This window comes from Poecilia reticulata, linkage group LG5, assembly GCF_000633615.1.
Source record: "Poecilia reticulata strain Guanapo linkage group LG5, Guppy_female_1.0+MT, whole genome shotgun sequence".
In the NCBI taxonomy this organism is placed as follows: domain Eukaryota; kingdom Metazoa; phylum Chordata; class Actinopteri; order Cyprinodontiformes; family Poeciliidae; genus Poecilia; species Poecilia reticulata.
The window spans coordinates 4,330,879-4,345,119 of record NC_024335.1 but is presented as its reverse complement, the minus strand read 5'-3'; the positions used below and the strand labels follow the sequence as shown (position 1 = coordinate 4,345,119).

Genomic DNA, 14,241 nt, shown 5'->3' with positions numbered 1-14,241 from the left:
TATATATATATATTATTGGTGACCATATCTGTGTGTTCTCAAACTAAACCACAAGATGAAAATCCCTTTGGTACCACTTATGTTTATGTGTAGTTAGAATCCCAGTACTTTAAAGGAAACCTGCATGTATAGAGTTGCTAACAGCCCCAGAACCTGAGCTTTTGTGATGATTTTTATTCACTGGGGATTCTGCAGTGAAGCCAGCAGTGTTCTATCTTCATAAAAGAGTCGTGCATATGCTAATGGATCATAATATAATGACCTTCAGTAGCCAAGAGCAAACTGCACCATCTTTGAATTCTGTAAAGACTTCTGGGGGATAATTTCAACTGACCTAAATAATTTTCAGTCACTGAGGGTGCTGCGGATATGATGCCAGTGTACTCTCAAAAGCAGGAAAAGCCCAATAAAAGTGCTACTATCTTCTCAATCCTTTGTAATGCAGAAAGCACTGTAGAGAAGAAGATGCATTAGCACTTCAGGGTGGCATATGTAGGGGCTTGAAATGGAAATTAGCAAGAGTGAGGGTCAACCGGGGTCAAAGGAAATATTTCAGACAGAAGGACAACCTACTAATGACTATATTACTCTGCTGAGCAGGGTTTGTTAGGAAAGAGTTAACGAGGGCTGATGGAAAGTATCAGAGCGTGATGGCGCATACTTGTGAGATGTGGGTCCAGGTTGAGGCGTCGTCGCTGCTCAGGCTGATGCTGACATCACACTGGTGGACTTGAGATGCGCTGAGGGCAGGAGCCCTACATTCATCTTCGTCCTGCTGTCTTTTCAGGCTTGCCAGCATTTGGAGTTCCTCGTCATCGTCTTCACACATCCTTGTGCTGGCTTGCAGTTGTGAGACATAATTACTCGACTCAACAGTCCTCAGCATCTCATTTTCTTCTCCCTTTAAATTTATTATCCATAAAAGATAGAGATCACTTATTTGGAGCCTATCCATTTTTTTTGTTTGTTTTTTTGCAAACTACACACTAAATTCAAAGACGTGACTAACAGACCCTATTTATTACATACCCCTTGAACTTTTCCACATGTTGTTACGCAACAACAACAACAAAATTCAATGTATGAATTATCAATAAAACCAAACAAAATCCACACTCATTTATACACCCACGTCTGTGAAAAACAGTTTCCACTACAGGCTCTCAGCTGGGCTGGGGCATAAACTGCTCATTCTCATGCATCTTAACTTTTCAACTCTTTTTTTGTTTGGCTCTGCATTTATTTCCACTAGTCTTTCCATCAATGCTGACCAGCTTCTCTGACCCTCTTGAAAAACCGCATCCCCAAAGCATGATGCTGCCGCTACCATGTCATACAGTGAGGATGATGTTTTTAGTTTTCCATCACTGCAATTTTAATGTAGAACAAAAGACATAACTTAATTTTAGCTGACCCAAGCACCTTCATGGATGTTTGTGCCACTTAATTTACAACAACCTTACATTACTGTTGTTGCTTTTTTTTTTTTTTTTTTTAACAAATCCTTTATTTTTGGAGGACTAATAGGTATCCTGTCAACAGATTCTCGCACCTCAGTTGTTTGTTGACTAATGCTCTCTAACGAACCCATGAGGCCTAAGCAGAGCTGTATTATGTTGGGATTACATTACACACAATTGCATTTCATTTACTAATTAGGAGACCTGAACTGCATTTTTTTCAGGCTTATAAGGGCAGAGACATTTTAGATTCTTGGCATTCATTTTCCTTCTACTTAACACTTGTTGGCCACTTTGTGCTGGTCTATTATTATTATTATTATTATTATTATTATTATTATTATTATTATTATTATTACAATAAAACATTGACATTTGTGATGCCACATTGTAAAAAGTGGCAGCTTGCCATTTTTTACAATATGGCAAATTGCAAAAAGCTTCAAGGTGTATGAATCTGTAAGTACTGTATTCTTTGCAGTCAACATAGGAGTGAAAAGTTTAACTGCAGCTGGGATTCCAGGCAGACATTAAGGTAGTGCTGGACTTGCTCTGTTGCTTTAACCCTCTTTAAACAGTGCATCTATTGATTTAGGAGAGTCCTATGGTAACTTGATTTGTCAGACAAAGTGTAAGGGACTCTGGTGGCGAATCAATGGTAGTCAATACACTGGAGCTGCAGGAGGGGAAACAAACCCCTTGTCATATTTCTCTGACAACATTTCACTCAAAGCCATCACTGCGTGCTGCCTGCTGGAGTTGGCACAAATCAGCGGTGAGGAGTTGCACTGATGAAGAATGCTGCGATATCACTCAGCAGACAGTTGTGCGCATGCAAAAAGCAACAGCTTTGATACAGAACTTGCTTCAGGCCTTGAGATCACTTCAGCTGACTCCTCTCAGATCCTAGATGTGTTCGATATAAGCAAGGGACTCCCCTCAATTGTTGCTATAGTTTAATCCTGAAACACATTTTTGGTAACCCGTTTAGTTCCCTGAACTAACAGTGATCATGGCGTTGAAGTAGAAACAGGTAGGCAGCTTTACAGGAGTATTTATACACTTTATACTTTTACACATTACCTTACAACTATAAACAATAATGTGTTTTACTGGGATTCGTGTGACAGATCTGCACAACACAGTACATTAGTGTAACCTGGTAAAAGCCCCTTGTTCTCTGCTTTCCTTCGTACAGAGGGTCTAAAACCTTGTCTATTTAGAAACGATTGCTTGCTGCAGATGTGGACCATGTTGAAATTTAAACAATTGGATCTGATTGTGCCCAGTCACTAACATTTGGCCGTGACATTTGTACTGCGCCAGCTCAATTGTGAAGGAAGCTACGCTACGAGTTGTGTGCACTGTAAACAACCGTTCCCCACTGCAAAGAGAGAAGCTCCAAGTTTAATTGTTCAATATCTGAAAGCGCGGCCAACATGGACTGGATGGCTTTGTTCACTTCCTCCGTCACTGTTGCCAAGCTACAACCACAGGCAGACTACAATTCAAAAACAGCACAGAAACTCATCACCATTCTTCATAACTCCTCCTTCTGTTTGCTGATTGGCCAGGGTGAAATGCATTCTGAGAAATAGAGCTCAATGGGGCAAAACGCAGACGGCGAAATGAAGGGAGATGAGAATAAAGCGAAATTGCGTAGGAAGGCATTGGTCAGGCCAGCGTAGCTATGAAGTGGAAGGAAAATTAAACATGTTAATCTTTTTTTCCACAGATAAAAGTCTGAAAAGTGCAGGATTCATTTATACTTAGCTCCATTAAGCTCACCACCATCTAATATAATTGAGCTTGAGCTACTGTACAAAAGAGAATCATTTCAGTCTCTACATGTGAAGAACTGGTGGAGATATACCTCAGAAGAATGCAACTGCAGCTAAAGGTACTTTTAAAAAGTATTAAATTGGCAGGATACTAACTCAGGTTACATTTTTCACGTGATTTTATATGTGGAAAATTTCAAAATTCCTTTCACCTCAAACAACACTATTTTGTTGACATAGGCCTACATACAATCCGAATGAAACACACAAAGGTTTGTGGAAGTAACATGACAAAATGTGGAAAAGATAAGGATGCCTAAAAACTTTTGTAAAGCACTGTAGTAAAAATGTCATAAAATGATTTAATATGACGACTGTTTCTTATGAGGCTTCAAAACTGAGTTTTAACAGCACAGCTAAACATAAGTAAGAAACTTACTGGAAGTTCTGCAGCACACAGGCAGCCCGCTTAAAGGCAATTATGTTTATTTTGGTTCATTAATCAACTTTTGTGGAAAGAAAACAAACAACAGCTGTCTGTCTTATCCCACTGTGGCGTCCACAAAACTCCCCACAAGCGTTTGGATGTTTGATCGAGTCAGCTCCGTGTTCACCTGTTCTTCTGTCACCTCTGTCTGATGCTTGATGCGGGACAAACAGTTTACGGTGGATTCACCCGAGCCTTTTTTTAGAGGAAAGGATGCCTGGAGGCACTGCTGGCAGTGGCTCAGAGTCAGGTTTTGACTGTTAAATATATTTACAGAAAAATGTCCTCAAAGAAGGTTGGAATTTCTCCTTCTTCTATGCCCGCCTCACTTGATCGTTTTCAGTTATTCTATAAACATTTCAAGCTTGAGCAGCTGTATGAAATTATAAAACAAGAAGAGCAATGACAATACTGAAGTTAAAAAGATTAACTTGTTTGGCTTTTAACTGATAAACTACTAGAGTCAAACCTGATTCAATAGTCATCTTACTGAGGATGCATTTCTTGTGAATGCTGACAGTCTTATCTGAAAAGCCACTGTTTTGCAGCTGTACACTGTAACATCAAAAGTGGGAGCTCGCAATGGGAGTAACTAGGTGCAGAATCTCATCTACATCCATTCAGTGAATTATAACAAGGCAAAGGAAAATATTATCCATAAGAGCACTTTGAGAGATATAGTGTAAAGTCTTTGAGTCCTACCTTAAGCTCTTTGGAGTCATTGAAGTGAACCTCTTGGAGAAGGCTCCTACAAAGTGAAACGCTGATATTTGCACCCAAAACCTGATCTGCTTTTTCAGACTTGTGCATGCTTCTGCTGGGTGAGTGGCAACGTGCAGGGACCATCCTTCCTGGTTCAGCTCTCCCGCTGCATGGATTCTGCATGCAGGTGTTAGCTAAATCTTGTCTTGGTGATGCTGGGTTTGTACTCGGAGATTCAGAAGCTAGAGGATTCTCTAGCTGCACATGCTGGCTTGTATCAGCAGATCTTGGAGCAGAAGGATAAGACACACTTTGATGGTGGAAGGTGATGTAGCTCACATCCTGAAAGAAATAAAAGGTTTCGGTCAGGTAAATATCACATTTACGGCTTTGTTATGTCAAAATGAAGTTGTTGGTTTTTTTTTCCCAAGATGCCGTCAATTCTCAAGTCTCTAATAATTACAATTAATTGAATTAATTATGAATTAAAAATCATTAGCCATAATATATAATGCATTTGGAAAATTATGAGATAATATTTACGCAGAAAAGGAAATCTAAATATTTGTATTCAGGGACAAATAACATAAAATAGAATGATATCAGTTAATGCTATATATCTGAATTCATTAAACAAGAAGTGCTTTTAATTTTGAAGAGCCAGAAATGTATGTGTATTGAGCAGGCACGTGCAGAAAGGGGGGCTGGGGGGGCTTGAGCACCTGCCCTTTTTGCTCCTTGCCCCAAAGTGCCCTTTTGGTCAATTTTTATTTTTATTTTATTTTATTTTTTTGTATTATTATTTTCTAAGCCCTCTTCTGACACATGTACTAACATTATTTTTATAATTTTTTGTACAACATAACACATGCAAAATAAGTTTGTTTTGCAAAAAAAAAAAAAATCACTTCATGAGACAAATGTGATTTAAATGTTTAAAAACGTTTTTTAAGCAAAACTCAGTAGGCTTTTCTCATGGTGACATGCATTAACAATTTAATATTTGCTTTTCTTTTTTCTCTTTTTTCTGCAGTTCCAGTTAAAGTTTGCTGCAGCTCTGCTTTCCTGAATGGACCGTCTTCATCTCCACTGCAAGTGCATCAAACAGGCAGCTCTTTTATAGATTACAGTCCACTAAAAGGTTGCATAGTGCCCTTGTTTATATTTTTAATAGTGTAATTATGTAAAGACAAAATATGTGTGGTGGTCCAGCTCTGATTTGCATATCTTGCTAAATTGCGGGTTTGAATATTGCAAAACTTTCCTATAACAAAATAAACCTGCAGAAAGAAATTACTAATAAAATATCTTACATATGCAKAGTGTTATGCTCTATATGGAGATGTCCGTTAGCTTTGATTGTATATCTCACATTTTTGTAATTTATCATTGTTTATTAAACTCTGAAAGCTGAGAGGCTTTGTTAATATTCTGTCCTAGAATGCAGTTAGATGTGCCCTTTTTTTTTTTAGCACCTGCCCCTTTAGTGGGCTCTGCACGGGCCTGGTATTGAGCAAGAGAATAGGATTTTATGAGGTGTTTGGTATATAGTACAGGGTTTTAAGAAACATGTCCATCACTTCCTCATCACCTTTGTTCCCTTAAACATGTTGGGTAAAGTCTGCACCAATCACCATTCTCTCAACTTTGCATCACTCTAGGTCACTCTAGAATTTCTGCTTTTCTTTTTATACACATCCTACCTGTAGGACATAACCACTAACAGCATTAATAATCATACCTTCAACTTTGAATCTCATCAGCCCATCTGACACCCCTATCACTACTTGAATATTCCTTACAAACTCCTCCAGCAGGATAACTCCTACACTCCTACTCCATTTCTCTTTCCTTCTACACCAGCATGCTAGAAAAAGTTTAATGGTAAATATGTTGATATTTCTGAGACTGGATCAGGCTTCCACTAATTTGGATTCATACAACTGACACCAATAAGGTTTTGTACTCGTGGTAACACATTCAATGTTTCAGACCTTTCAACAAAACCTGCGTTCATAAATATGCAAAAAAAATAAATACAATTACAAACGTACTTCAACAATTCTTGATGTCACATTTCAAAAGGTTTAAATGTGCTAATCTGCGAAACTATAAGATTTAGAGTTAGCTCTCAGCACTCCAGCTATAGATTTGTGCCAACTTGTGTAATATAGGACACTGGATATGGTTCTTTTCTGCACTGAAGGAAAACTCATGGAAACCACAATTTTGAATACCAAAAGTTACCCCAGCAAGCTTCAAAGATGCATGATGCTAAAAAGTTTGAGACTTGCTCCTTTACTGGGGGATGGCAGCTGAATTAACAGCACAGAACTCAAAATGTGACCCAGTTTCACAGCACAAGAAAAGGATATTAAAAATCTGACATAAATTTCCTCAAAAAATGCTATCTAGATCAGATGACCACTGTACAACTGTACACTAAAGACAAGCATTTTATTGTTTGTTCAGATATGTAGCAACACAGGTTAGCAAACCCATGACAACATGTACTCTTTAACTCATTCAAGGCTAACAAACGTTAAATACAGATGCTTTACTTGGACAAAACCTCAGTAATTATGCAGAAAGGGTTATGGACAATTTCTCTCCCTTCTATTGACAGTTTTTTTCTCAATGTACAACTGGGTCGCCACAAAAAAATCTATTGCTGGGGTTGTGAGACAAAGCTGACAACAGCTTCTGCCGTTCTCGAAGGAGCAAGCTACACACATGAGACACACTGTTCAAGCTTACACTGCATGAATGTTTCATATCGAAAGCATAGATTTTCTGTGGAGCATTAATTTAGTGTTATTCTGCACTATTGGTTACAAACTGACATTGATTTAATATCCTAACTTGATGAATAGATGCATCAAATTCTATTTATATTTTAATAAACCATGTTTTCAGGGGTACTGAGAATTCCCAGCCTAAAACCAATGTTTCTCTAATTATGTGTCCTCTCATTTTTCTCTCCAGCCTCTGCAAGTTCTTCACAAAACAGGGAGTCACAGCTATTGCATGCATTTAGACTGATTGCTAGCGTATGTGCATTTATTAGGCTCATTGTATAGGCATCATTTCTCTCAAATTAAGTCCTCCTAGTGTAACTCCAGCACTGTATCACTTCCTTCTATTGTCCTTCATCTCTTAGGATTGTTTAGGGTGAAATGTTATCATAAGGCCCTGGAGGCTTGACGCTCAGTGGTTCCACATATTATTTTCTCTACTCGCTTTCTTTGCTTTATCATTTTCATAAGTTCAGGTGAATAAACAGTGAAATACATGTATTATTGAAAGGCCAGATATGGGCGTGTCTGCAAGCATGAATGAGCTTTGCCGAGCTGCTCCGCTGTCCATTGTTTGAGGTATTTTTACATCAAAACAACTACTTTCCGCTGAAATTATAACAAACTTTACCTTGGCCCATTGTTTCTGATATATTTCAAAGTGTTTCATATGCGGAAAGTTTGTTGCTTTGTTCTGCTTTTAATATTTCTCTCTGTTTAAAAACCGATGTCTGCTCAAGAGAGTTGCATGATCCTGATGCAACACTTTGAAAGATAATAATGCTCCAAGTTCAGAAAAGAGCAACCGACAAATGAATAAAAATCAAAATCAAGATGACCTCTGTTGGATGGATAAACATACGGTTTAATAATATTGACAGGGTAGCAACACAGTTGCTTGCAGTATTACATGAAAGAATATTTGTCTCAGTTAATATTGTTGACAGTGTGTGGATTCTCATGAAAACATATAGCTGTGGGTAAAACGTGTTAGAGTCAAGCATAGGTTTAAGTTGGCTTTTTGATGATTAGAAATCAAGTCTAGTTTGAGATCAGCCTTTTCAGAAAAATATAGAAAATGGTGTCTGATTTTTCTATTTATGAAGTTGCAAGTACTCACTTCTAATTTGGTTTTGAAATGTGAGCATTTATGATTGTGTCAAACTTTTATGCCTGTTCTTGTTATGAAACAAACGATCTTCCTTTTCAAAGACGATGTAAAAAGTGGATGACCAAAACCCAGGACTAACAAGCAGAGATCACTGCTGGAAGTCAAAAAAAGCATTATCAGCTGCCTTATATCTCCTCCAAACTAACATGACCGAAGTGCCAGAAAACTTCTTGCATGTAACAACAGAAAGTTCAGGAACCCAGAAAGCAGGGTAACAAGAGTAAATACATTTTATTACAACTGCACCATAACACTGACTGATGGAGACAAAATGAAAAGTATACCAACGGAAGTTATAGCAAACAAACAATAGGACTAGAAAAGCTAAGGCATAGTAGAAGATGAAAGAAAAATAAACAGGAAAAACAAACTTCAGAAAATAAAATATCTAAAAACTCCAACACACAAAACACAGTGTCAAAATGTTTAACTCAAAAAATGATCAGATGCCCATGGTGAAAACTGAAAAAAATCAGAGACTGAAATATTATGTCCCGTCAACATCTATACCCACATTATATGGAAATCTGCAAAGTACTAACTATAAATGTAAACCTTTGTTTTGTTAAAAGCTTTGGCATCAATAAATTAGTAACTCTGAACATCTTTAGCCTGGACATTAGTCACTAAATGTAAAGTTATTGGTCAAAAACAACATAATGTTCATATTTTGTACAAGTCTGGGTATTATCACCTTTCTAAAATAACGGCCTAGCACATCTATCTTGAATTACTTACAGTGTAGAGTATTACAAGTTTCACTAAAACATGATCACTATAAGCAAAAAATAGCCTCAAGTAGTTATCAAATTTCCTTCTGTATAACTTTTTAAATTTGTGGTTTTACCAAAATTTAACTGTCAAAATACTTCAATGTTTTCTTTAACCAGCTCCACAGAATTGTCAGTGTTGTTCTTATTCTGGTCTTAACAAATCTCCTTTATGTGACTTTATCAAGAACCTCTTATGTCTCACTCACAGGTGCTTATGTAGCCATCACTGAGGCTCAGGAAGGTTGCATGTGAATTACTAGATGAGTAGGACTGAAAGGTACTTAGACCAATATAGCAAGGTTTCTGAGTGCATGAGAGAAATGTTGGGTTTTTACTTTGTTACATTAAAAGCAACACTGTTTCACTTACATGTCTGTAATGAAGCTAACTGACTGAGCAAACAAATGCCCTTAAAACAGGCTATCAGTTATATTAGCTATTATATGCCCAATCCAGAGAGGTTTCAGTAGTTTTATTAAAAGTTGTGCATAGTTTGCAGAACTGTAGTCCAAAATTTGGCACCTGTACAAATTTTGCCAGCTATCAAAATTTGAAATTTAAACACATAGACCTGCAACAATGTCAAAGAATATTTTTGTATTAAATGCAGGTGAAACACTTAGTTTGTCTAATTTCATTGGGAAATATTCATCTTTTTTTATTGTGCTAATGATCTTCACAGATCACAAAAGTGTTTAAATGTTCTTGTGGAAAATTTTGATAACTGACACAAAGTTTTACAATGACTGATGAAGTAGCAGTGACTTTCTAAATCAGTCAGGATTTCTGATGCACTGTTTGTGTTTTTTTTTAGATGTTTATGGCATGTCGTCTGCAATAATAGATGCATCAATAATACAAAAACAGCAGCAGATAAAAAACAATTACATACGAAACACGATACTGTATTTTGAAAACCTCAGGGCGTCCACTCGTACAGCGGTGTTTGTTTCTTTTGAAGTGCTCTTTTTCTTTTGAAGTGTTCAGACAGATTCAACCAAGAGGCTACATGATCATTTGATTGCATAGAGAGAAAGATGCTTTCCTCTAACAACCTGTCTCCATGTGGGTGTGTAAGTGTGTTTGTGAGAGGGTGTGTGGGTGTGCAGAGTGAGTTTGTGCATGAGTATACCATGTGATTCTTCCCCACATACAAAGCAAACACTTATGCTCTCTTTATTTGCATTTATACTGTTTTTAGCTTGATTTCCATTATAATATATATAGATGACTTATCATAAAGTATAAATGTGGCAGAAGACTATTTGAATACATCATGTAAATTTACAGTTTTGAAGAGGACTGACAACTTCCACCTAGATTAGATATACAGTGCCTTACCAAAGTATGGCATTAATTTCCCATTAACCTTTTTCACAAATAACTAAAGGTAAACCAAGGCACAATATTAGATTATTTGTAATAAATCAACAGAAAGTAGTGCTTCCCTTAACTTGAATACCCCTAAATGAAATCCAATCCAACTATGGTAATTGCCTTCTGAATTCAACTAATTAGTTAGCAGAGTTCACCCGTGTGTATTTTAATTTTAGTAACACCATCTCACAAAACCACCATCTTAGATCAAATCATATGCATGTGTTAGAATCAGCCCAGAAACGTCCAGTCCTAAATCAAATTTAGAGTCTGTGGCAAGACTTGCAACTGTATACTCTATGTATTCTGACTCAACTTAAGCTATTTTGCAAAGAGAAATATAAAAAAAAAGAAAAAAAAGAAGCAAGTTTGGAAAAGAAATATCTCAAAAGGCTTGCAGCTACAAATACAGTAGAAGATCAATCCACAAATGATTTACTCAGGGGAGCTTAATATCAACATTTCAAATGTTTATTTGTACATTTTGAGAATATGTATAATTTTCTTCCCATCACAAAATTATGCACTAATTTGTATTGAACTATTATATAAGATCCCCATACAAGATGCCTAAACTTGTGGTTGTAATGTGACAAACTGGGAAAAATAAATAAAAGGGAATAAATACTTTTGCAAGGCAGTGTAAAAACCTTCTCAAATCTGACTAGAAAGGGAATTCTAAAAGTAAATGTCAGTTCAGATAAAAATTCTATGGAAGAAAATGTTATACCTGCAGTTCAAAAAGGTCAGTATAAAAGATTCAGTTATTTTGAAGTATTAAAATGTCCTACTAATGGTTTAGCAAAGGCTGTGAGTACCTGATTTCTGGTGAATGCATGTGCTCTAGAATTTTCTGTATGGTTAAACCGGCTCCTGTATTCTATTGACAAAGACCGGCTGCACAACAAAAAGGTTCTTAACTGTGAATTATCAGACTTATTACCAAGTTTTAAATAAGTAAAAGCAATTAGCATTTCTTTGAAGATAGATCTTTATGATTTTATTTCTAGTTTTAATTTCCCTGCTTAGCATAAAAAATCCTGCCCTTTAACACAAGTTGCAGAGTGATTAATATATGATGTGATGACGAACAACTTTGACTTTTGAACTGAAATGTGCAACAGCAAACTCTTCACTTCAAATAATAAAAGCACAATTAATTCTAGTTCTTACAAGTGATTACGTCAATGTCTTAAATTCCAACAAAGTAAACTTAATTTAACTTTAAACATACTGTAGGACTTAACGTGAGTCACTCGTGCTTGAAACAATTCAACTATGAGGCATGGCAAAAAATGGCAAGGGCAACTTTAAAATCTATTGCAACACTGTCAAAAAGACTATTCTCTGTGACATAAAGCACAGAGAACTAATTACTGCTTGTAATTAGTTATCTGGTATTGCGATTCTGTGGCTCACAAGAAACGGACGTACCTCATCGCTTTCACTGCCGATAAAGTCGTCTTCAGGCTGCGCTTGCCGCCGCCCCCCACCAGTGCTCTGGACCTGACCGTCTCCCAGATCCATCTTCTCCTGGTCACCCTGGCTTTGCCCTCGCTTGGGTGAGTGAGGCTGGGATGAGAAAGTGAACACCTCCTTCTGCAAAGTGAGCTGGGGCTCGGACCCCTCATTACTCTCCCGGCTGTTCCAGACCTCCGGGTCAAAAGACAAACCTGATCGAAGTTGAGTCTCCACTGGTGTGGGGGCGGCTTCCATACTTGCATTGGCAGGGCTGCAGCTCTGCTCATCTAGAATTATAAATACACACATTTATCCTGCGCTCGAGTTAATTTACTCCTTAGCTGTTTTTGATGAGTAATTTCTTTACGAACAGAACATCCCCTTCAAGATGGTGAGATGCTATTCTTATTGCTAATAGTCACTTAGCAATCTTTGATACTAGTATGCATAGTTGTAATTAATTTCTCTGCCTGGAAAAGCCTACCTTCATTCCTGGCATTTGTGGCCATGATATGTTAGATTCCTTTCATGTATTTGTTATAGAAATCTCTGAATGAGGTAACCATGTAAATATGAATAAAACTGCAGCTATGGGGTGTGCTGAGTATGTATTAGGCCTCACTAAGTCAATGCATTGCAGAAATATTTTTTTTTCATTTCAACAACAGCATTGCACGTTTTTTCCTGTGCTTCTAAAAAAGCTCAAGCTCAGTCAGATTGAATGGGGAACAATTTTCAACTCTTGCCACAAATTCTCAATTGTATTTAGATACGGACTTTGACTGTGCCATTTTAACACATAAATATGCAAACTAAACCATTCCATTCTTGCTCTGGCTGTGTGTTTAGGTTCTTCCTGCTGACTCAGGACCCTCCACCCCAGTCTCAAGTCCTTCGCAGCCTCCAATAGGCTTTCTTCCGTTAGTATATCCCCCAATCTTCACATCTCATCTGATTAGTCCCTTTTCAACAGGGACTTCTATGTCCCTGCTGAAAAAAGCCCCCTCACAGCATAATGCTGCCATTACTTTATGTAATGATGTAGAATGTTTGTTCAAGGTAATGCGCAGTTTTAACATTGTGTGAAATAATTATTGTCCTGTTGATAAGAGACTTCCACCTGAGCTGTGGTTCTCCACATTTGGTTGTATTGAGTTTGACTCATGGGTATCAAAGTAAAGAGGGCCAAATCTCCTCTGTAAATAAAAGTATTTAATTAGAATGTATAAAAAAGACACTACTCTGCATTCGCCTATCACATAAAATCATTAAAAATTACCCAGAAGCTTGTGGGTGTAGTGTAAACAAGATCAAGGTATACGAATACTTTGCAAGGCACTATATGCACAATCAAGGGGGGGAAAAGCTTTTGCAAGCTTAAATGAAAGTTTCTTCAATGTGTAAGTGCAAATAAGACACGGCGAATCTTTATTCTCCAAGATAAACCTCAGTTAAAAGACAGAGGCACCTAAATCTGAATGAGTGAGCACATTTGAACCTCTCGACAGTATAATCACTTCCTCTAATTGCCCACTGTGTGGCAAACCCTGGGCCCAGGAGATGTCCCCCTGACTTTTATTTAATGTGCCACATTACCATTAATGAACTAACTACTTTCCATCTGTGGGCAGGGCTGCACCAAAGGAGCTTACTGCTTGTGGAGAAACCTCCATAAATGAGCTCTCAGAACACATGCACTCGTTTTGCAAGGACAATGGGAGTGTGGGTGTGTGAGGATGAGGGTTACGTGGGGGGATGGCGGAGGGGAAGAGAGCACAGGTTGGAGAGAGGAGGGTCATGCAAGTGGCCCTGATGTGGGTTATGTAAAATTTAAAAGGGGGAACAAAAGCACATATGCAGCATAGAAGCATTAAAATTCATGCAATATTTTGAAGTGATCCAATTTATGAATTATCTAAAGAGTGGGACTGACTATTTTTCTCAAGTATAAAGGAGCTGTCTAGGAAAATGAGAACATGCAAAACCATCCAACCTGCATATCAATATTTTTAGTTTTTTTGTTTTATGTTCTCATCCCTCACTGCCTTATTATGATACTGTGACTTTTGCTTTGTCTTAAAATTCACGTCATTCTTATTTTACCTTACCCATTACTACGTTGGGTGACTTTTGTTCTTGAGTTTGAAGCTGCTGGCTGCTCTCTGGCTGACTGGATGGAAAAGGGCTATTATCCCTCCTTCCACTGCTTTTACTACCAAATTCAGCATCTGGGG

The 14,241-nt window shown here is 37.5% G+C and overlaps 1 protein-coding gene across 8 annotated transcripts in view; it reads right to left on the bottom strand.

Annotated features, from left to right (window-relative positions):
• Positions 1-14,241, bottom strand: part of cfap20dc (CFAP20 domain containing) — a 43,892-nt gene that overhangs the window by 17,751 nt on the left and 11,900 nt on the right. For 6 of the 8 annotated variants that reach the window (XR_001776592.1, XR_001776593.1, XM_008408748.1 and 3 more), the window contains 4 exons: positions 14,116-14,235; positions 11,981-12,294; positions 4,431-4,772; positions 662-901 (listed from right to left, as the gene is read on the bottom strand). Coding sequence is in view for 5 of the 8 variants with exons in the window: in XM_008408748.1 (XP_008406970.1) it covers positions 662-901; positions 4,431-4,772; positions 11,981-12,294; positions 14,116-14,235 (1,016 nt within the window). In the remaining 3 variants the exon portion in view is untranslated. The remainder of the gene's footprint in view (positions 1-661; positions 902-4,430; positions 4,773-11,980; positions 12,295-14,115; positions 14,236-14,241) is intronic. The other 2 variants (XR_001776594.1, XM_008408749.1) reach the window with 1 other exon arrangement.